Source organism: Xiphophorus hellerii, chromosome 1 (assembly GCF_003331165.1).
Source record: "Xiphophorus hellerii strain 12219 chromosome 1, Xiphophorus_hellerii-4.1, whole genome shotgun sequence".
NCBI lineage: Eukaryota > Metazoa > Chordata > Actinopteri > Cyprinodontiformes > Poeciliidae > Xiphophorus > Xiphophorus hellerii.
Window position 1 is genome coordinate 29,604,856 of NC_045672.1, and position 23,163 is coordinate 29,628,018.

Sequence of the window (23,163 nt, forward strand, 5' to 3'; positions counted from 1 at the left end):
TTTAAAAATGCTCTCTCTCTCTCTCTTTTTATATATATATATATATATATATATATATATATATATATATATATATATATATATATATATATATATATATATATATATATATATATATTTTTTTTTTATAAATATATATATTTTTTTTTAATTAATTAATTAATTTATTTTTTAGGTTCCTATACATTTTTGCATCACCTCTGAATTAAAAAATATTGTAGGAGTATTGATTACTTTGGTAATATTTTGATGATCCCTTTGTTTTACTCGGTCATCTTTGTAATGTTTACAGCGTGCTCTGGTTCTAAACGTCATTACGTTTTCCCTGGTTGACCAATCAGCTCGCAGAAAGGCGTAAAACGGTCTAGCGCCGGGTAAAAGGGATTTGACAGATGCAAGTCTTGAGCGGATCCCCGCACTTCGCTTCCTCAGTGGGGCCGGAGGAGCCATGGCGGCTGCTGCCTGCGGACTGCACGGCGCTGTGGTAGCAACCTCAGTCAGCGGCAAAAAGACGGTCACTTACCGGGAATACAACAGGAGGAACCGGGAGAACTCCCGCCGAAGACAAGCAGCTCTTTTGTTTCTGACTAACATCTCTCTCGACGGCCGGCCGGTCCGGAGTAATTCAGCGGAGACTGGAAGGAGCTACAACAAAGAGCCCGAGTTTGATGGAGCAAACCCCGGCACCGCAGCAGCGGGAGGTCTCTGTGCGGATCCCCCTCACATGAACAGCCTGTCGGCGTCTGTCAGTTGTGGGGTCGTTAGTCCCGGATCGAAGGCAAGTCTCACAGTACCGCCAATCCTGGTCCTTCCGTCCGATAACGGGCATATCGATGTGGGGAGCACGGAGGTGCTGCTGGGAAGCCGCCGAGGCTCGGTCCCCTCACCGGGGGACGGTAACCTGCTCTCCCCGTCCCTTTCCAACAACAGCCTGCTACCGTCTCCGCTGGGACCGCGGAAGTCCTCCACGCTGCTGTCGGTCCAGAGCTGCAACTCTGTGTCCTCCGAACCTCGGCACAGGTGAGACAAACGGCGCTGCTGTGTTTTTTAAATGTATATATTTATCTGTAATTTCAGCGACCAGTAACGGTTTAAACCAGTCCCGCATTCAGTCTAGTCAAACTGGATAGATTCTGCGGGACCTTCACTGAAAGCAAAGACTGTTGTGTTTGGAGATGTCATGTTGTAACCTGCCTAAAATCCCACTTTTCTGTTCCCCTGCATTCTATCAAAAATGCTAGAAAGGAGTAGTTGGAGTAGTTTTGTTCAGAATAAGGTTTTAAGATGATTTCAAATTGAGTCAGAACAACAACAACAAAAATCAAGCAGCTTGTTTCTGGGTTTTGCGCCTTTCAAATTCATTCACATCCTTTCACCTTTTATTTGGACGTTACAAACTTCAATTCACTGGTTTTGATATGTAGGTCAAAGTACTTAATACTAGTGATCTGGAAGAAAATATACATTTGAAGTGTTAGTCTAGGGGTGGACGATATTGACTTAAAGTTTTATCACAATGTAAACTTTTGTGGTACTATTGTGATGACGATAAAAGTGAATTCATTTATTGCATCTTTTTTAGACGACTGTATTGTTATTGGCTAATAACCCCATAAACACAATAAATACTCTTGAAAAAATGTCTATTTGTAACATGCTTCTTTAAGACAGGAGTCATAAAGAAGTGTGATTTGTATCATTAACCTGTAAACAACAACTTTATTGTCAAATATATTGACATTTATTGATGCGTTCCTTGAAGAAACAGGAGAGAAAATGGTAAAACTGTCAATCCAAACAGTAAAGACATTTTTTTTTCTAAACATTATCGGTTGGAACAATAAATAAGTTTTTATCATTAGCAATTTATTGTGATAAATGATAAACGATGTCATAAATTCAATACTTCCTAAAGCTACTTTCTGCTGCAATTACAGCTGGAAATTGTTTGAGGAGCTCCCTACATTAACCTCAGATTTGTGGGGTGTGTTCATCAACAGGGATATTGTTCGGGAACCTAACCCTTCCTTAAGCGTCTCCACAACTTCCTCCCTGACTAGTCTGGTGTGTTCCTTGGTCTTCATGATGCTCTTCAGTCTCTAAAAAATCCTCTGAGGTCTATGTAAAGATAACTGGGTATAGACAACCGAAGGATGGATGATTTTAATTGGACGTTTGCAAGGCACTGAAAACAGGGTCAGCTGTAGAAGCGCGCTAGTTGTTTGGTTTGGCAGACAGGAAGTGCAACCAGGAACGGTTGAAAGCCACTAACAGATGGCATGAAGTCAAACCGTTTATTGTGGTGAAGTATCTCTCAGTCAGTGATGCTCAGGTGTTTTTAGCGTGCGTCAATAGCTGCTTTTCCATAACTGCACACTTTGCTGGTTATTGTAATGATGTTTCTAACTAACAGTCCTTCCAGTCACATAGTCAATGCTGTCAGAAGAAGCAGATCGTTTTATTTCTGGTTGTTTCATCTCTTTGATTCGATTCCCTCCGTCAGTCCAGCTGGTTGCTTTGGAAGTGAATGAGTTGGAGAGATGCAGCCGCTCCCAGAGGGGGAATGAATGTTGTCAACTGTTCTGGCTTCCTGCTGGGTCCCACTTTAAATGCACTTATTTCCTCACCTCCACAGTTTAATCTGCCTGCTTCCTGAACGAAGTCGCTGTCCATCAGATAAAAGTGTCAGCCTTGCTCTGTTTTGCATCGGTCTGCACAGGGAGGCTGTGTGTGAAGTCCCGCCAGCGATTTTGCCAGCTGGCTCAACACTTTATTAGCCTGCTGACTGAACACACACTCTCTGACACGTGTGGCTGATGAACTTGCGCTCCTGCATGCGGCCGGCGGGGCTGCTGGTGTGGATGCTCCAGGCTCTGATGCTGTTTAGATTTAGGGCTTGATCATCTGCTTCTGCTGGTTTATAGTCATGTTGCGGGTTAGCATGTGGCTAACCTTAAAGTTCAGGTTAGTGTTTTACCTATTTACATAAATGCTACATTTCAATATATTTATGGTAGGCTTTAGAAATGATAAGGTGTACATATATGTACGTATTTGCTCTTTTATTTTTTAAGTGTGTATATGTTTAATATGAGAAACAAAGACAAATTCCCTGTTTGTGTGCACAAACTCTGTCAATGAATTTGATTCAGTTTAAAAATATCCTTTAGCAAAAAGTAGGGTATTCAAGCATACATGTATTTTATGCTAAAAATGAGGCAGTGTACAAAAAGTTTACTTTTTATAAGCTATATTTAAATGCTTACAGGTGACCTATTATGCTTCCTTAAACTGGTTAGGATACGTCTATGGCCAATACAAAACATGTTCATTGCATTATTTGCCCAAAATCTTTCTTAGATAATGGGATGAATTTGGCCACGCCCCCTGAATCAACGTTTACACTAGCATGTGAAAATGGCTGCAAACAAATGTACAATTATACGTATTTGAAAAGCATTAGTAGAGCCTTCTGCACAGCCAACAAGAGTGTAGCAAGTGGTTCCTATAGTAAGTCAGCAACAAAACACTAGTCTTTTCCTGCAGCCATTGTACAGCGCATACAGTGGTAAAACCAGCGGACCAAACGTGCTGGAGCTCTGCTTGGGTTGCTAGGTAACGGCTCATTTTCAGACACCATAAAACATTAACTTATTGCAAAAAAAGTGCTGGTATTTTTTTTCTTTTTTTTTTGTGCTATTTTTAGTGAGGGTATGGAAGTCATGATGAAAGTAGCATTTTTGTTTCTGTCTACATATTTACTTTTTGATTCAAAGATGTGCGTTCTTTTTTTATTTTATTTTTTTGTTGTTTTTGGACAATAAAATATTTCAGTTCTTATTTGGAGACACTATTTGATTACATTTTTAAAGGCAAATTCTCACTTCTGGAAATAGCCTACTATTTTTTTCAGTCAAGAAGGCCTTGATTTCACAGAGCCTCATTGTATTTTAAATGCACTTATTTAATATTTAAGTAGATATTTGTAAATAACACCATGTTTTTATCTTTGACAAAGAAACATTTGTCGTGGCAATATGATTGTGTTCTATATTGCATAAAAAAGACTGCAGGAGTGCAGTATTTATTAGGATATTATATGTCAAGAGTCATGTAGTAATGCTCTCCATGCATGTAATATATAAACAATGACCAAACCTGATTTGTATTTTAGTAACCGAGGTAAGCATTAAAGGATTTGTGGAGACATTACCATAATGGGAAAAACCTAAAGAAAATGTGGATTTGAACCATTTACAAATGTTACTTTCTTTTTAAAACAGAGTTTACAAATTATATTGCAGATAGTGAAACATTTCTGTAAATGTCTCTGTAAACATTGTTCAACATAAATCCTGATTAGCTGCACTGTGGTTTAACATTCAGGTGCTAATTGGTGAAAAGTCTGTTTCACAACGATGAGATATTGATCAAATATTTCTATCAGTTTGTGGTTTCTCTTTTAAAACCTTCTGACGTTTTGCTGTAATTGGCCTCCAGAAGAATTTGCCCTCCAGCGTTTGTAAGATTTTTCTCCCGTCTGATTGAGAATGCTGTGCAGATAAGACTCAGTTTAGGATGTCCGGTCATGTTCTCAGTAACAACTCTGTGTGCTAACTTTGCAGAATTATTCCAGCTCGGGGTCTGGAGCATTTAGCTCCAGCGTGAACAGTGACTCTGTGTTCCCATGATGCATTTTGTTCTTTTATTTACACTCTGTTAACCAACTGAAAGATTATTCTCATGTAGAAACAGATATCCTAGTAGGACTTGTATATTTTTGCATTGATGGAATATTTACAACAAATGTAATCACATTTTTATTCGCTATAAACAGTCTGCATATTATCTAAAGTGACTTTAATTCAGTTATTATATAATCTTGCATCTGAATCGTGTCCTGCGGGAAAGGCCCTTTGCCTTCTGTCGCTGCATGTTTGCAAATATCATGGAATACATTGAGACATGAAGCACAGAGTTTTAAAGGTTATATTAGGTTCTGAAATACTTAATATCAAAGTAAGCAAATGCATCCTGCATCCAGTGGACAAAAATGAAAGGTCATTATGCAGAAATGTATGATTAGAAAAGAGGGAATGTGCTGCAAAAATGTCAACATTCTTATGCATTACAGTATAATAGCAACTACGCCCAACACAAGACGAACTGAATAGCAGGGATCTGTTCTGATTTTTATAATTTAGAGAAGTTTTGATGAGTGTGATCAAGTGTAAAGAGCATCCTGAGATTAATTTCTTAAATTTACACACCTTCAGCATAAGCTTGTCAGTTACAAAGCAGTGGAGAATGAATTGACAGGTACAAATGGAAAAATTCTCACTCTTTTCATAAAGTGAAACTTATATTTTATAGATTCCTCACACTCATTTATTTTTGGTGCAATATTAGTTTATCTTGCTTTGACATGTGTGTCGCACCCTAATCTTCACTCAAAATACCTGCAAAAGTTTCCTGATTCTCTAAACAGTCAGTCTGGCTCAGCAGGAGACACAATCATAGGGGAGACTGTTGACTGGACGGATGTCCAGAAGACAGACATTGACAGGGGAAGTCACAACATGTCAGTGCTGAAGAATCTGGGTGTAAAAAAACTGCTATATCCACCCATATTCATAGAAAGTTGAGTGGAAGGATAAAGTGGGCACCAGCCTCAGCACCCTTGGGAGAATTCTCAAGTAAAATCCATTCAAGAAAGGTCAAAGGTTATGACTCGGACTAGGAACACTCAGAACCCCAATTTATTGCACTCGGTTTTTAAAGGACATTTCAGGATTTTCAAACTTCTCCTTGTGTTTGGCTTGTATTTTATTACAATTATATTAATTTTACTGTTTTAAAAAAATGAGCAAAAGAAATCAAAAACAAGGTTGGCAACTAAAAATTGTTGAATAATGGTAACTGTATGTACAGAACACCAACATTGGGTTTCAGTGCAGAACACAATGTCTCCACCTTGAATGTAAGTTAATAATTTATTTGATTATTTATCCAGTGAGCAGGAGGAGATGAGGAGAAACATTGAAAGAGACTGGTGCTCTGCCTCTTCGTCTTCACTGTGGCAAATTGCTGCTTTTGACAAAAATATAAAAACATGAAACAAAATTCTTGCAGCATTGAAGTAGATGTTATACTTTCTGCTCCATTCTGACAAGCATTATTGGTTTTTGTTGAACAACTGCGTTACCTGAATACATTTTATTTGTTAGCTAGCTATGTGGTGGTTGGAAGCAGCCAAAAGTCTCACTTTCCTGCCTAGAATCAATCCATGTTTTACATCTGAGGGTTTAACTACACAGCAGAAACGTGACAGTCAAAATGTTTGCAGACAGTTTGCCGTAGCTAGCTAACTTTATAAGTTCCTCCACAGTTAGCGCTTTTTGAACATGAGGTTTGGCTCTAAAAAGGGTTAATAAGAAGGAAGTTATAAATGGTCATTCATTTAGCTCGGACACTGAGAAGAAAAAGATTACTCTTTCTCAGCTTGTTGTTGTGCCTAAAAATGCAACAGTTTGCAAACAATGTTTAGTTATTTGAAAAACTTTATGCTCACAAACAACACCTTGCAGTCACTTCAATGGTTCAATGGTGGTCTGACTATTTAGAGTTGATCTGTTGTCAGCCTTTGGAGCTAGATTTCTACTTGTTTCTTTATCCTGAGGTGAGAAGTGTTTTCAACAGATTGACGTTTTTTGGTGAAGATTTCTTCACCTTTGGGCTTTCATCATTCTCGCCCAGTTTGGACAAAGCTCAGCCTATTTGTTACTGTTTTACCACACATGCTTCTCGTTCCTGAGAGAAAATAGGTTTTGTTTGTCAAGGAAACAATGTTTTCCTGTTTTCAGTCTGTTGTTCCAGACAGCACATTATCAGAAACCTGAAGGCTCTTTTTGTATCAGAAATGTTTTTAAATTTTCTGCTTTCAGATTCAGAGGATGAATTACCAGTTATTTTGTGTTTCATACTTTCAAACTTTAGTTTCACTAAAATATGATCACATTTGTCCTTTAAATTAGTGGTATTGTGGTTGTTGGGGGGGAAAAATGAAGTATTGGGCTGTTTTGAACTCTAAAGGTCCTGATCTAAATGAGTAATGACATCCAGTCAGGCCTGAACGGTTCAATGACCTCAGAGTCGGTGAAGTAAAACTAACTCTGCACCGATGAAACAAGCGTATTTCTCCATGAAACCAATGATTTTGAGTTTCCCCTGATGACCTCAGACTGTGAAGTCATAATTGGCTAATATGTAACATTGCGAGGAGGTGGTTAGTGTAGAAAATATCTACCACCACAAAAGGGGAAATGAAAAGAGCAAGCAGTGTGGATGGTGAGAATGACGCAGTCTAACGACCTCAATAAAGGAATTAATTACGTAATTTTTAATCAGATAATTACTAATAGTAAGATGGTTTATTTTAATAACGTTTGCATCACATATATTCCATAACCATATGTGGAAGAAAACTGGGACACTATTTGATTAATAATAACTTGGAATCATTGTATAATGGAATAGACGTGATAAATACGCAACTGTTTTTTTCTAGCATTAAGTCATCCTTACACTTATTTTTATGTTTTAGTCAAATTAGTAACATTGAGTTTTGGTTTGCGCCACATTTCTTCCTTAAAATTAACTTATCTGACCCCTGAGGATGTTTATTCTTGAAATATTATCCTGATATAACCCGCCTAGAGGAAGTCAGCATCATGATGCACGCATTGGGTTTTAGTCAGCATAACTAAATAAGAGGTGAAAGAGCCCAGACCATTTTAAACAACTTTTTGATTACTAAGGGAAAAAAAACTTGACACAGTGGCAAACAAGACAAAAATCTTTTTTAAACACTAAGAAAATATCTCCACAGTAATTGGCGATAGTTTGCATCCAATTTGTTTCATAACCATTTGTACTTCATACTCTGGAATATTTGTCAGATATGAACTTATGTAAAAAAAAAAAAATAGAAGTTTTTCTTAAGGATTTTGGACCACATTTGATCAGCTTTTGCTCAAAAACCAAAACTGATAAGATAAGATAAATCTTTATTGTCATTATCACAAGGACAACGAAATTCAAAATGCAATCAAATCCTCTGATGCAATCAGAGGTGAAGGTATTTTATTATTTAAAAAAAAACAGAGATGAATTACGAGTTTATAATCTTTAGTACCTTTTACTGTAATTGAAAGACTTGAAAAAGGTAATTTTTCACTAGAATTTGTGGCATTAGAACAAGATAAAAATCTAAATTCTACTGTCATTACAGATTCTTTAAATTTAGATTGGTGAAACCTTTACATTGGGGATTCTTAGATTTTTTAAAACACTGTTAAGGTCCTGTAAATCTTATGAGTTGGATGTATAGTTTCATCTCCCTCCCTGTCTTTTTAATCAGTTTTGGCAGAATCCAAATGGACTATTTTACTTTTGTAAAGTAATTCCTTGTATGTTTCTAACAGAATACTTATGGTTGTATAATGTGTTCATTTTTAAAGTGCAAAGTATTACACAATCCATACTCAATCAAAGGTGACTAATTGTCTGAGTTCTCATCCTGTCATTTAGTTGCTGGTAACGGTGAATTATCGGATTAAACACTGGACTGCTCAGTCAGACACAACTTCACTGAAAACGCACGTTTACTTTGTTCGTAAGATAAAGGTAGGGTAGCTAGAAACGGACTGACATCATCTGTATGCCTCAGTGTGTGTTCCTGAAAACTGCCAAGCCTCATTTCTCTGCTTTCACACACAAGCACAGGCATGCTTTCTTTCCGAAACCTTCACTCCTTTCTTACACAGCTTTCACTCACATAACGTACAGGTAACACCAGTTACATTAGGGATGACATCGAAATCCTGTATTAATATTGCCATTATGTATTTCAATACCCTTTCAAGAATCCACAAACTAATCACTGTCACTGTCACATAACCAAACAAATGCCCCATGGCCAATCTCTGTCCCTCAAGAAATGCAAACAACACCAAAATAGAAATTACAATCTGTGTTTATTGACATACTTTCTTATCGATTTGATACCATTATATTAAAAAAAATTATGAACACTGACCAAAACCTATGTTAACGGCAATATATCATGCATCACTAAGTGACTAGCTAATACAGAGGACTTGCAGTATTGTTCAGGTTTGAGACCACCTCTGCTTACCAATTGCTAAAATCCGCCAAAGCTTGGACCTCTCTGAAAAGGTTACTAAGTGACTATTTTAATAGTTCAAACATCAAATATACCTAAATGTGCATTAAAACACACAGTGGAAACCGCCTTGGCAGTACTGTAGAAGCTAACATCCTTATTTCAGCCAATGAGCGGCGAGAAAAATAAATTTGAGCTCCTTTATATTTACAAACGGCAGGCAATAGTGTGTCAGATAGCATCATTCCTTAGTATTTCAGCTTCTTGAGCTCCCTTTCTATGTCCAACTCCATTTTGTAACCTGGCAACACAACCCCAACTCACTTAAAGTCACTCCACTGTGCTGTGAACTTCTTGATTGTCTAGTTTGAAGATGTCAACAAAATCACATCATCTGCAAATGGGAAAGCAGATAAGAGCTGGGGCTATTTCAGCAGTTTCTGCATGCACTCTGATAGCTTCAACTCAAGTAACCACTTTCATGTTGCAGTGCTTGACCCAGAAAAAAAAATCACAAGTGATTTTCTTTTTGCCCTTTTTGGTGTCGGAGCTTAACACCAAGTCAAACATAGTTACTGAAATGACATAAAATGGAAGCATCACATTAAACAGCAGACTGTGTTGTTGGCTTGATTGTGCTTAAATATAAAATGGCCCAGGAATGTTAATTCTAGAGTGCAAATCTCTCCTCTGTAGGACGCACAGCCGACATCAAGGGAAAATGAGGCCATGGCTTTTTAAAGTGGAAAGTTAGTTGTTTGTCCAGAATGAGAGTCTGTGAGGAGAAACGTTAGTGGAGCTTTACTGTAGAAAATCTGATTTCATACATCATTTGAAACAAATACCAGTACGTTAAGGGGAGAATATCGCTCCCAGGCTTGGAAGGGCTTTAACATAATGGGTAATCTGTGCTTTACAGAGACAGATTAACATTAAAATGTCTGTGTTGATTTAAGCTGGTGTGCTGCTTTGGTTTGGTGGAGGAAGAAATGGCTGCCAACTCATTAGAAAGCAGCAGTGATCATCTTCGGACGATTTGGATGGCAGCTGCACGTGTTTGGCATCATCTTTGGGGCTCAGCTTTTATTTTTTCAGCTCTACTCCAGACTGGCAGCATGATGATGCAGCCTTCACTGAAGAGCGTCTCTCTTATGTCTCTCTGCTTGTTTTTAGCTGTAAAAACTAGTTCTAAAAATATGTTTGGGCTGTCACAAACGGGACATCAAAGCTGATATTTTTACAGTAAAAACAGAAAAGGAAGACGAAGGCAACAGAAAGCAGTAAAGAACTGAAAATGATTGCAACTTTGATAAGACAATTACAGCTTTTCTTAGACTTCCTGGATGATTCAATGTGTCCTTTGTTGTGCAGTAACAGACAGTCTAACACTCACAGCTCAAAGATCTGAATTCAAGTTCTTCAGTCGGAAATTAAGCTATAATTTGAAGTTTTTATTATAAACATCCACTGAGCAGAGTTTTACAAGGGTATAATGAAAAAACACAAGAATGTCATTCCTCCCGCTTAAACAAAACATTATAAATCATTTAAAAAAACTCTTTACTCTCATAGTGTCTTTTTGCTGCTTTATTTTAGGCTATAAATTCATTAAAACAGCAGCTATTATTAGTGATAGTGCACAGAACATGCCTCAAACTGGGTAAAATCAGTCTGCAGCTCAGACCAATTCATCATCTCAGACCCAAAAACATGACCCCACCGTATCAATAGATTTATATTTAGCTGAACCCATAATGATTCGTACCTCTGGCAGATTTAGATCCTCAAAAGTTTCTTTAAACTATTGACTTTTGGCATCTTGTTGTATTGGAGTTATAAGCAAAATAGTTTCACGTAGTACTAAAAACTGTCCTTCCCTTTTCTGTTAAGCATTTCATTAAGATTTGAATTTAAATTTCCTGCATCAGTGTTACATGATTCACACAGACGGATAACGATCACGACATCAAAATCAACTGATATTCGTCTGAATTCATATTTTCTGCAGATTTCCCTTAATTTTGAATCCTGCCTTCCCTCTTTCCTTTGTCTTTTCAAAAATTTCCTTTAAAGTTCAGCTCAACCATGCAGAGCCTCATCATTTACTTTCTGACTTGGCTCATATGTTTGCTTTTGATATGACTTGTCAATTATTCAGCTCTTAACATGTTTTCTGTGAGTTTCAGTTAATTGACTGTGGATTTATCATAGAGAAAGGCATCTGAACCTCTTTATAAATGTCGGATTTTTCTTCAGAAGTCAAAAATTTTAAGAGCGAGTGTTTCAGGTCTGAGGGAGAACTTAGCTTAAAAACATTTACCGTAAGTTTTTCCCCCAACAAATCAATCACTGTTAAGCAGAATTTGGACAGATGTTTTTGTTAATAGCCAATCTTTTGTGAGCAACATATTTTTGTGATTGGAAATCAAGACACAAATTTGATAAAAATGATTCCTTTAGAAACGTACAGATTTTGTGTTGGTGCTTCAGACGTTTTTGATCCATATTCAGGGATTATCATCACCTTTGTACAGTAAAGGTCACTTCCTGTCAGGATGTTGGTCAACACAGAGTCACAAAGTTCTTCATGTGAACCACAGTCACCATCACCATCATATCGGGCATCAGGGGAGTTTTCCCACCGTATTTTTCCATTCCCACAGAAGGGGAAGTTTCCACAACATCCCAGAGACGTGAAGCGGGGTGGTTCTCATGGGAATGGGACGCTGGTCAGACTGTTGTGATAATGAGTCTGGAGATCTACGGCTCAGATACTGGGACGGATTTAGAATGACTGGGAGAGCACTGGTGTCTGTGATCTCACTGGGTGACAGAGTAACATGTGCTGAAATGATAAACCCACCACTCTGGCAGCTTGATGATAGGAATTGTGTTTGCAGATTGGTTTGTGCTTCATTAAATCTGATTCTTATTTGCGGCTGCCAGCATTGAGTTAAATGCTGTCATTACTCAGGCTCTGAATATAACTCTGGCCACTATTCAGCAATTTTCTGAAAGTGATGGGTATTTATTTGGGCACAGGCTAAAATTAAATGACTGGATAAACACTGCAGTCATTTAAGGTGAAATTAACTCTCAGACTTGGACAGATTGGGATGTTATGACTGTAATAAGAAGCATAATTATGATGACCGTCATCATAATTATTGATTAGCTGCAAATGCTGCTGATTTCTGAGCATTCCCACACATTGGAAACATCCAGTAATGCTCCAGGATTTTCCTTTCTGATAGTTCCCACGAACATGTAATGCTGAGAATATTCCATCATGTGAATGAGGTTATAATGCTAAAGTTAGAAATTCTTAAAATGGATTACTTTGGTTAAATAGTGCGGAAAATATACAATCAGAGTGGATATTTTTACTGAAGATATTTTTATTTTTGCCCTGTGGAGACCACTTGATCTACATTTCTGTAAACACTGGAGCTTTGATAAAAATAATTCTGATCATGTTCTGATCGTCCATGTTTAGTCCACTTTAATCAAACTCGAGTTTATTTGCGTAGAAAGTCTGGTTCGTTTGGGGAGGTGTGAACACTCAATTAAACTCTTGAATCGGACCAAAACGGCGAATGCTAGTCCCCCTACAAAGCTACAGGTCTCAGTTCAGTAGAAGTGAACTCTGGTGCATTTCGAATGTATATGTGGACACCAAGCGGACCAGAAACCGCTCCAAAAGCAGGAAGCAGACTGTAGCGCAGAGCATTCTGGGTAAATCAATCAATCAATCAAATTTTATTTGTATAGCGCATTTCAGCAGCAAGGCATTTCAAAGTGCTTTCCATCATATCAAACACAGAAACACAAAGTCATCAAGAGGGGGTTTTCTTGCAACCAAAGCAAACACAGGAATTTAGTGGGGAAAATGGTGGGAAAAGATCTACAACCTCTAAAATCTGACACGACTCCATTTTGTTTACATTTAATGAAGAAGAAAGTTACGCTCAGAGGTTTGTTGTGTCATTTCCTTCAGAGGTTCTTGGTTCAGCGCCACCAAAGGTGAGGGGGTGAACTGGTTTTTCAAAGCGTTTGGTTTGTTTGACACAGTGCAATGTGGAAGAGAACCAGCTGAAAATGTAACAAAGTTCACAATTTTGTTTCCCAATCTACTAGACTATCGTGTGTGAAAACGCCCTAAGACTCTGTAAAAATGGAGACGAAAACAAAGTAATTACACCCCCGACAGATAGGCCTTCCCTATAAAAGAGAGAACAAAACATGTTAAACTGGATGCTAATGGCACTGCATGAGTCAGCTGGTGAAGCAGAATGTCTTCAGTTCCAGGTCTTATTCCATTTGCTGCATCTCTTCTCTTATCATCTTGCAGCTGATGCACATTCCTTAAATGATCAAGTTTAACTTGCTGCTACATTGTGTTAGAGAGCTTAGTGATGAGGTCATGTTCTGCTTCCAGCACTGCTTGATAAGGCTGCTTGAAAAAACTGTTTCTGTTCCCTCGTCGTCCTTGGATCCTGTTTGCTTCCACCAAGGCTGCTTGCAGTCAGAACCGTGACCCACTTCCTGTTCCCTTTTTATATGAAGGACTCAAAATTAACAAATCTTCTCCTGGTCCGTTTACTGAGCATCTGGATTTAAACTGCCTGTTCTTTGGTTTCTGCTAAGAAACTGAAAACTACCAATAAAAAGCTATGAAAGAACTGAGGTTTGACATCCATCCATCCATCCATCCATCCATCCATCCATCCATCCATCCATCCATCCATCCATCCATCCATCCATCCATCAATCCATCAATCAATCAATCAATCAATCAATCAATCATCTGAAGCACCAACCAAAATCCATTCTTTCATTCATTCATCCAAAGCACCAATCCCAAATCATCCATCCATCTCTGGAAAATTTTTACATTTTTAAAACAACCTGGTTCAAACCTGAGGTCAGTCATTTGGACTTTTGGTTCATATTATGTATGTGCCAAGTATGGACCTGTATAAGAACCATGAGTAGAAATGCAATCGTTTCACGGTATAAACACAAAATGTAAAACCAAAAGTATACTATGATGGAATTGCTTTAAACCTAGTTTCATTCATGAAGGGAGCTGATCATCAGTGTGCAGCAACAGGTGAGGGAGGGGTAGCACTTCAACACCATTTTCCGTACTGCCATGGAGAATTTGGTCTCATCAGCACGACTCTTACATTTCAGTCACAGTATTAAAACAGTGCGACGGTTTTGAAATTAACTTTTTAAAATCTAGGGTTAAACATCAGCTGATTTTACTGGGGTAAAGGTAACACAACTAACCACAAAAATGCTCTAAAAACAAATGCAAAAAAATGAGTCAGTTCATTATTAATCGTCATTGGAATAGAAATATCTGGCTACTGGCTGCCCTGACTCAGGAATATCAGCACCATCCATAGAAAAAGCTGTAAAACTAAAACCTGATTTGACATCATTTTGTTACAAATTAATTTTATGAAGTGTGATGTTGCCACAAATTTAAAACTATTAAGTGGGTTTCCAGTGAGACAGAGTTTCCACATGTTTCTCCCTGAGGAAGATGAATGTGCTGTAATAACATGTCTGGGAGGTGGAGTGACCAGCAGAGGGTAGAGCGTCACATTGAAGTCTTAAATCCGTGACTGATGAGAAACATCTTAGTGCCCAGATGTTCCGGCTGAGTAACAGACACACTCGCAATAAACATGTATTAGTGAGTCAGGCAGTGAGCAGCAGTGATAACAGTGATTTAAAGCCCATGTGCTGTGGAATCAGCAGGTCAGTCCCAGAAAAACAGCAACAGATGCTCCCTCTGAGTGTGTGTGGCGACGTGTGGGGGCATGTGTGTGCGTGTGTGTGTGTGTGTGTGTGCATATTCACAGTTGTGTAACCATTGTGCTTCACTCCAGGGTCTTGTGGTTTTAAATCTGCTATTGCTGTGTGTTTTTATGTTTGTATGTGTGTAAAAATGTTTCATTTAAAATGACTTGAGTCTTTTTTTGGTCCTTCACACAACCTGGAAGTGACATAATGATAAAAATAGCATGAGTTGGTTTTAAAGGAAACTTACCAGTAGGCCTGACATGATAACAAATTTTGCTGGATGATAAATTGTTCCAGTAATTACAGCGATAAATGATGATATTGTTGTTTTGAGACCGTTTTCAAGTAAAGTAGCTCTGGAAAAAATAAAGAGATCACTGCACAGAACCCCATTGAACACCTCATGGTTATTCCACCAGTATTTATTTCTGAACTCTTCCTGAGTAAAAACATTAGTATTGCTGTTTCTAAATGAATATGACCTTTTTTTTCTTTGCATTATTTGAGGTCTGAAAGCACTGCATCTTTTTTGTTATTTTGACCATTTCTTGTTGTCTGCAAATAAATACTAAATTTTTGCTTGGAATTTCGGAGACATGCTGTCAGTAGTTCATAGAAGAAAAGAACAATGTTCATTTTACTCAAACATACAGGTATAAAAAGTAAAATCGGAGAAACTGACATTTTTAAGTGGTCTTCTAATTTTTTCCAGGGCTGTATGTTGATATTTTTTACTCCCTCAGATCTGTGAGGTGTTGCTAAACATGGAGACTGTGGACATGTGGAAAAAGCCTCAATCTCTCTAGTTTATTTGTATAGTACATTTCATTAACAAGGCAGCTCAAAGTGTGTTAGATAATAAAAACACAACAAAAAAGTCATAAAAACATCATAAAATAACCAATTGAGAAACCCACACGGTTAGTGATAAACACAAGAAGAAAATGTCGGACAACAAAGTTAAACTTTTTGCAGTTCCTCCATCACTCTCAGTTCCTCAGAGTAATCCGCCATTGTTGTTGTTACATATGATGTGTTTGGGATTGGAGGTCAGGTTAGCAGTTGGGCTAATGCATCAGCATTTCACAAAAGATACTTTTTTCGCTGACCACATGAATACGTGAAAGGGAAATATTAACTGGAACATTTATTTTAAAAAAACTAAACTTTTTTTGCGTGCCCTAAAACGCCGCTTCCATGCAGAAGCTTCGCAAAAATTGTTAAAAACTTTCCTGTTTTAGAAGAAAATGTTTCCATAAGGACGAGGCCTTAACCTCAGAAGTGGCACCTGATGCCTCTTATATTTATAAACCTTAAGTTTTACTCTTTTAATATGTTCTGTCTTGTTTATTTTTATCTGTATTTTTACTCCTACAGATTTTTTACTTATTTATTGTTATTTTTTGTTTTTTGTTTGTACTCTGTCAGTAGAGAGATGTACGATAGATCCGCATTAACATCGGTATCAGCTGATGTTAGTTATTTTCGTTTAACACATTGGTTCTGGTACCAGAAATAACACTGGGCTGATATGTATAATTAATGTTTATGTCCATCTTGTTACTGTTTGTGTTCATGTTCACGGAGCGGAAGCAGAGGAGGTTGGTCATGTTAAACTGAAGCAGAGATGCAATGTTAGTAGTGTTATCAGTTTTTATGGTGTTGAAAGGATAGGAAAATATAAATATTGATAAATATCTGCTATCAATCACTGTGATATTAATATTGTGTATCAATATTGGCCCAAATTTTCATATCCACTGATGACGACTCTTATCTTCTTATTTAACATGCATTACATTTACCTGGGCAGGTAATTAACTTACTGTTTCAAATATCATCCATTATCGTCACTAAACGACCACCAAATGAGAAAGTCTGTGCAGATATGAAAACATGTTCATTTTAAAATGATAAAGAAATCTTCTGCGATGACTGTTGTTGTCATCAGTGTGTTAGAGCTGTGGAATAGAAATGTTTTGTGTATTTTCTGAAATTTTGCATGCTTGCTGCACCCAAGTGCAGGTGTCATGTGCGCGAGACAAACTAATGCTGATGTCAGTGTTATGTAAGAGCTGTGATGTCATCGCGCTGAGCTCCTTGGCCTGCTTTCATGGTGAGGTCTGTCGTTTTTAAATCAATAAGGTCAACACAGCAGCGCAACCTGACCTTCAACACACACACACACACACACACCCACACCTACACACACACACACCCACCAGCTCTGTTTCCGCGTCTTAAACGTCAATATTTACTGCACTGTAATTACTTCAAACATTGTTTAATCAAAGTCAAATAAGATGGAGTCTTATAATGCCTTCTGGTTGGATTTACGGATGATTTTCTGAAGTACAAGTAAACTCTTCATTAATATTTATGTTTCTTCTGTCTGCAGAACTCGGAACCTCTCTGGTGGTTCTCCGAGACCTCGACAAGCAAAGAAGATCCACTTCATTAAAAACATGAAGCAGTACGACACCAGAGGCAGCAGGTGGGACACAAACAGAAACATGTTATTGTTCTGCACCTTTAACCTATAGATTATAGAAATCCTGTGCAAAAGCAAAGTCTGATCCGGTTTTTCTGTACGTCACAGTTCACTTTTCTGTTCTAGGGCCAGTGTAGATAGAAAATAAATATTTATATCTCGTAGAGCACTTCTGGATAGATGCAAACTACATCTAGTTGCTTGTACCTGTGACAGTGCAATGACAATAAAGTTGAATTCTATTCTATAAAAAAAAAAGAGTAAATATGCGCCAAAAAAACCAGATATTGACTTTTATCTCAGAAATTTTCTAGAGAAAATTTAGAAATTCATGAGTTTCAAAGTGGAAATTTGCTAGAAGAAACTCAGAAATTTTGAGATTAATCTCAGGAATTTTCAACAAAAAACATGGAAATTTCTGAATTTCAAAGGTTTAAAATTTACTAGAAAAAAAATCAGAAATTTTCAGATTAATCACAAAAATATTCTAGGTAAAACAAGGTAATTCAAAAGTAAAAAAAGTTGCTAAAAGAAACTCAAAAAACTTGCAACTTTCAAACTTGATCAAGGACAAGGAGAAACATATGAAAGCGTATTAGGGCCATTATTAAAAGAAAAAAAAAAGTACATTTCTGCCAAAAAATTAGGAAATTCTGATATTAATTTCAAACATTTTTTTATTAAAAACTTGGAATTTTGAAGTTTCAAGTCTAAAATTTACTAGAGTAAACTCAGCCATTTTGAAATGAATCACATAAATCTTCTAGAAAATGTTTTGTTTCTAAAGTAAAAAAAATAATTGGCTTTTGAAACTCAGAAATTTCAAAGTTTTTCTAGAAAATTTCTGAGACTAATCTCAAAATGTCCAAATTTTTTGGCAGAAATGTACTAACTTCTGACTTTTAATAATGGCCCTAATACGCTTTCATATGTTTCTCCTTGTCCTTGATCAAGTTTGAAAGTATAAGTTTAATTTTAGCCAACATTGTTCCATTGCTGCAGCCAAGTGTACATCCAGGTGTTGCAGCATGCTGAGCCTTCCTGTTCACACCGTTTGAAGTTACTGAAGAACAACAACAATAGAAAGGAAGGTCAGGCCAGCTGGCTGGCGCTCCAGCTCTCTAAATATCTGTGCAGCTTAAACAGAAGTGACACGAAGGCTGCAGCAAACGCCAGTAGGAAGCATTTAGCGTGCATGCACAAGTGTTATTGTCAGGACTAATCACTCACTGCTACTCCAAAGAAAATTATGTTGAAACGGCAGAAATCCAGATCTGCTCTTGGGCATCTGGTGTTTGTTTTTAACCCCGCTGAGCTCCACATTCCCAGCAGTGAGTCACTGTTGTCCTTTGACAGTGGACTGGCACTGATTTAATACTGTAGTTAACCTGTTAGAAAATCTCAGTTATTATGCCTCAAATCTAAAAATGAATCTTGATGTTCAGAGTGCAGAGTACATGCCTTAGGGCTTTTATTGTGAAGGTGTGAAGGTGTAAATTAGACGCTTGTCAAACAGCTTCAGGCTCATGTTCTTGTTTTCCTGTCCTGCTGAGTATAAGCAAGCCTTGGGATAATCTACGCTGCTACTCAGACATACAGACCAGACCATCCTGAATATCAAAACACTGTGAGAAAAGCTGCCTTATAGGCTACCAGAAGCTACAGGAGGCAGAACGGTCGAGTCATTTCCTATCTTTGTATGGAGAAAGGACAAAAAATATCTTTAAAATTAATTTTTAGTACAGTTAAACTGAAACAGACTGCTGCTTTTAGCATTGCAGCTCAGGTTGAAATATTTCTGTCTGAGACGGTGTGTTTAAGAAACATTAAAAAAATTATTTGAAAGGGTTGTGATGAAATGCATGGAATGTCCCTAACTGACAAACTAACAACACTGGTTTCAGGAATTAACACTGTAAAACTTTACAGACTAATATATCAATCACTGCTATCTACAGTGGTGAGCACACTTCTGCTAATGCGCTAATAGCGGAGCTGATTTTTTGTTTTCTTTGCTAACTTTGTTAATATTTACCTCACTTAGCTTCCCCTAACCTAAATTTTCTAGATAAATTCTAAATCGATGATTTACCCGACTGATTTTAAAACTTTGAGTTGAATAAAATTTTACATTTGAGTTGAAGTTTTGGTTATCGATTGTTCAACATATTCATGTTCTTTACTTCAGAAAAACCTTTAAACTTTATTTCAAACAAGAAACATACAAGTACAAAGAAGATATAAGCAAGAGATAAACATATATAAAATATTTAAATGCATTATAGAACATGTAAATCATGATGTCAAAATTAAATTGGTGCTTGATGGTTGCTGTCTTTCATGGGCAGATGTAATTTAGATTGAAGTTACTGCTTTAGCATTAGCATATTCTAAATACCATGTTTACCTTTAGTGGAACTAATATTTATGATTAGTGCTTTAGAGTTAGTACAGCTAACGTTTTAGTTAGCAGTTAGACAAATGTTGAGCTTTTCATCAACAAACATTAAAAGTGTGTTTGGAAATAAATATCTCCACTTTTAACCTTCTCTTGTAATGAACAAGGAAACCTTTTCTACAGCAGATTATGACGTAAATTATAAATAAAAATGTGGCAAAAATGAAAACGAGATGTCTATGGGTCAGGAGTTCCTGGTTTGTATTTTCATGATATAATAATTATACTCAAATAAAGGTTGTATTTTCTTTCATTTTCACTGACATAGACAGCAGGAGGAAGCGTGGCACTGCTGGGGAAGCCTGGACTTTGTCAGTCTGAATGTTCGCTTCTATTCTTGTCCTTCCTGCAGAGAGCATGAATTAAACCTGGGCATCAACAGAGCCGAGGACAATTTATCAGTGTGAGAAATGATTGTTGTAAAAACAGATCCAGCTGGGAGCATTGAGACGTGTTTGTAGTTCAGCCAAGATTATTATCATTAACTGGAATTAAACATCATAATGATAAATCAGAATTCTTATAGGAAATTTATCACAATATATGATAAATATTACGATAAATGCCCAGCCCTTCATAAACCTTTTGCCTTAACTGAGGATCAAAGCTTCCTTAAATAAATGAATCTTTATGTCAAATGTTTTGGACAGAAGGAAAAGTGTTAATAAATCTACATCAGTCAACAAAAACATTTCATTTGTAACAAAAGTTTGTTTTCCTCTGGCTGTTTTTCAGAGTCTCGTTGCTCTTTGATTGCTCCCTCCTTCGGCCCGTTCTTAGACGTGATGCAGAAACTCAGTCTGACAAACGGAAAACCCCCATGAGCTCTTTGTGCTTCTCTTTAACCTTTAGTGAGTAATGGTTACAGAATGTTTAAATGGAGCCAGAATAAAGACAAAGCTCAGCAGACTGCTGTGTTGAATTGACAGATCAGTACTTTCTGTTTCTTCCTGATCTGATTTTATGTTAGGAGCTAAAAAAATCCCTTCATTAAATCTCCATTTTGCTGCAATTTCATTTTTCAGTTTCCTCCAACTTGATTTGTTGCCACCTTGGTTCCTGTTTCTGCACGTCGGCTTGTTTTAGAAATGATTTAACAAAATAAAGCAATATTTTCTAATTGATAGATCTGAATAATTTACTCAGTTGTTTTTTTTTTAATTTCTGTTTTAATATCCATTCAGACTGGTTCATAAAAACACCCAGTTATTTTTAATGGAATTTAAAATTAAACATCTCCAAATAAATAAATAACATGTGTACTTCAGGGGTGTCCAAAGTGCGGCCCGGGGGCCATTTACGGCCTTCTGAAGGAGTTTGTGTGGCCCCAAACCTCAATGCAAGTTTAGGTGGTTCATGCAGATGGACACTTTTTCTTTTTATCTAGAGCAACTTTTTTTTTTTTTACAGATAAATAACATCTTCTTAAAAAAAGAGATACAAATGTCCATTTATCAACATTTTTGCAATCTTCTTAGTTTTCGAGATACTAGAACCTCAAGCATTGACCTACTTTTACTCAACGCAAATTATTCAGCCCAAAAAAGAAAATAATCGACCCTAAAAAGTTAGAAACTGTGTGCCTGTCTTATGATAATGCAATTGTGCAAATCATTTTTTTACATTTTTTTCTACAATTATTTAATAAAAAAAGAGAAAAAGGCCCAGAAAGTTTGGCTTTTGCAGCTCAAAAACCAAACTTTTTTTGGCCCAAAACGTTTGGACAACACTGGTGTACTTGTTAGAAGTTATTAAACAAATAAGCACAACTGAACAAGTTTAGAAGTGTAAATCAACTTCCATGTTCCAACATCTTTGCTGACCCCAAACTGTTGTCAGATGATTGATAAATGTTTTGGGGAATGATCTGCTCCTCGTCCTTTTCGACCAGCTCTCCCGCCGCCATTTCAACATTTGAAATTTCCTCCATTTTTTCAAGCTTACCATCTCTTTTACTTCCTACAGACTGGACGGGGGGTTTAAAAACACCCAAAATACCAAATTTAAGACAAAGATCAACGTAATCTTTGTCATAAATTTGGTATTTTGGTGTTTATATTAAGTTTATCGCCCAGGCCTAGTCCTGTGTTTTAATTTTGAACCTCCAGAACACCAATTCGGATCCGGAGGTCTGTAATGAAGTTAGTTATGTAATAATGTCACTGAATGTTATGAAATGTGTCCTAACAGCTCGGTGAACTTGGGGTCTCCCCAGCTGGGTTCTGACTACAGCAGCCATGTTGTGTTTGGTCCACTGTTTCCTCTCCTCTGCCTGGTGACTTCCTGTTCTTGACTTTCCCACTGATCATCAGAGACAAGCAGGCGGCCGTGCCGAAGGTCCACTTTGAGATAAAAAAGCCTATCTGAAAACAAAAGCATCTTTTATTTTTTTATTAATCCCTTATCCATAGAGCCAATGTCAGCACTAATCTCATAAAGCCATGCATGTCATATTAGCCAAGGTTTCTTTTAAATCTCTGTTTAATTTGTGAATATTGTTAAATCCAGTTTATGTAACCACTTCAGCAGATTTGCTGCTCTCTCTGCCAGCGTTCTGATTAACTTCAAAGCTGATCTGGCTGCGTTTTAGCGTAGCATCTGCTTCGCTTTAACAGTTTTAAAACAGGCTGCATGTAATTTCGTGGACATCCTCATCGTTTTGCGTCACTCCGACACTGACCTCTGTTTCAGAGAAACACAAGGTCAGTAAATATGAAGTTGTCCAAAGGCTTCATATTGAAAACAGATTAGCATGTGTTTTTTGTTTTCACACGTTTGTCTTAATTGTGAGCCTGAGTGTTGGAGTGTGAATATGTTTCTCCAGAGCGGCGCTCCTCGGGGGTTTGACCTCTGGAGGAGATGCTTTAAAACACACACACACTCTCATGCTCCAGACGGTGCACTGATAAGACGTCATAGTTAACACATCAAAGCTAAAAAGGCAAGAAAAGCATCTTTCTTCTGAAAAAAAAAAAAATGAATTGATTTTTAAGTAGGGGTGAGCATTTATCATATCTTTGATCATTTACTGTGAAAGGATTCCCCCTTTCTTTGGTACAGAAAATAAATTAAAATGACCAGATTCAAGGTATCAAACATATTTACCATCCTCTTAATAAGCTTATAATTAATAATTTGTTGTATTAGCCAATAACAATAATTGGAATATGTTCATATTTTCAGGATACAATAATTTTTGTTCTTGCCCCATAT

General features: G+C 37.1%; 1 protein-coding gene across 1 annotated transcript in view; it reads left to right on the forward strand.

Moving 5' to 3' along the window:
* The first annotated feature begins 384 nt into the window (after positions 1–384).
* LOC116717731 (CDK5 and ABL1 enzyme substrate 2-like) overlaps positions 385–23,163 on the forward strand; it is a 40,846-nt gene continuing 18,067 nt past the window's right edge. The window contains exons 1-2 of the mRNA XM_032559313.1: positions 385–1,020; positions 17,400–17,495. Coding sequence (XP_032415204.1) covers positions 449–1,020; positions 17,400–17,495 — 668 coding nt within the window. The 5' untranslated portion in view covers positions 385–448. The remainder of the gene's footprint in view (positions 1,021–17,399; positions 17,496–23,163) is intronic.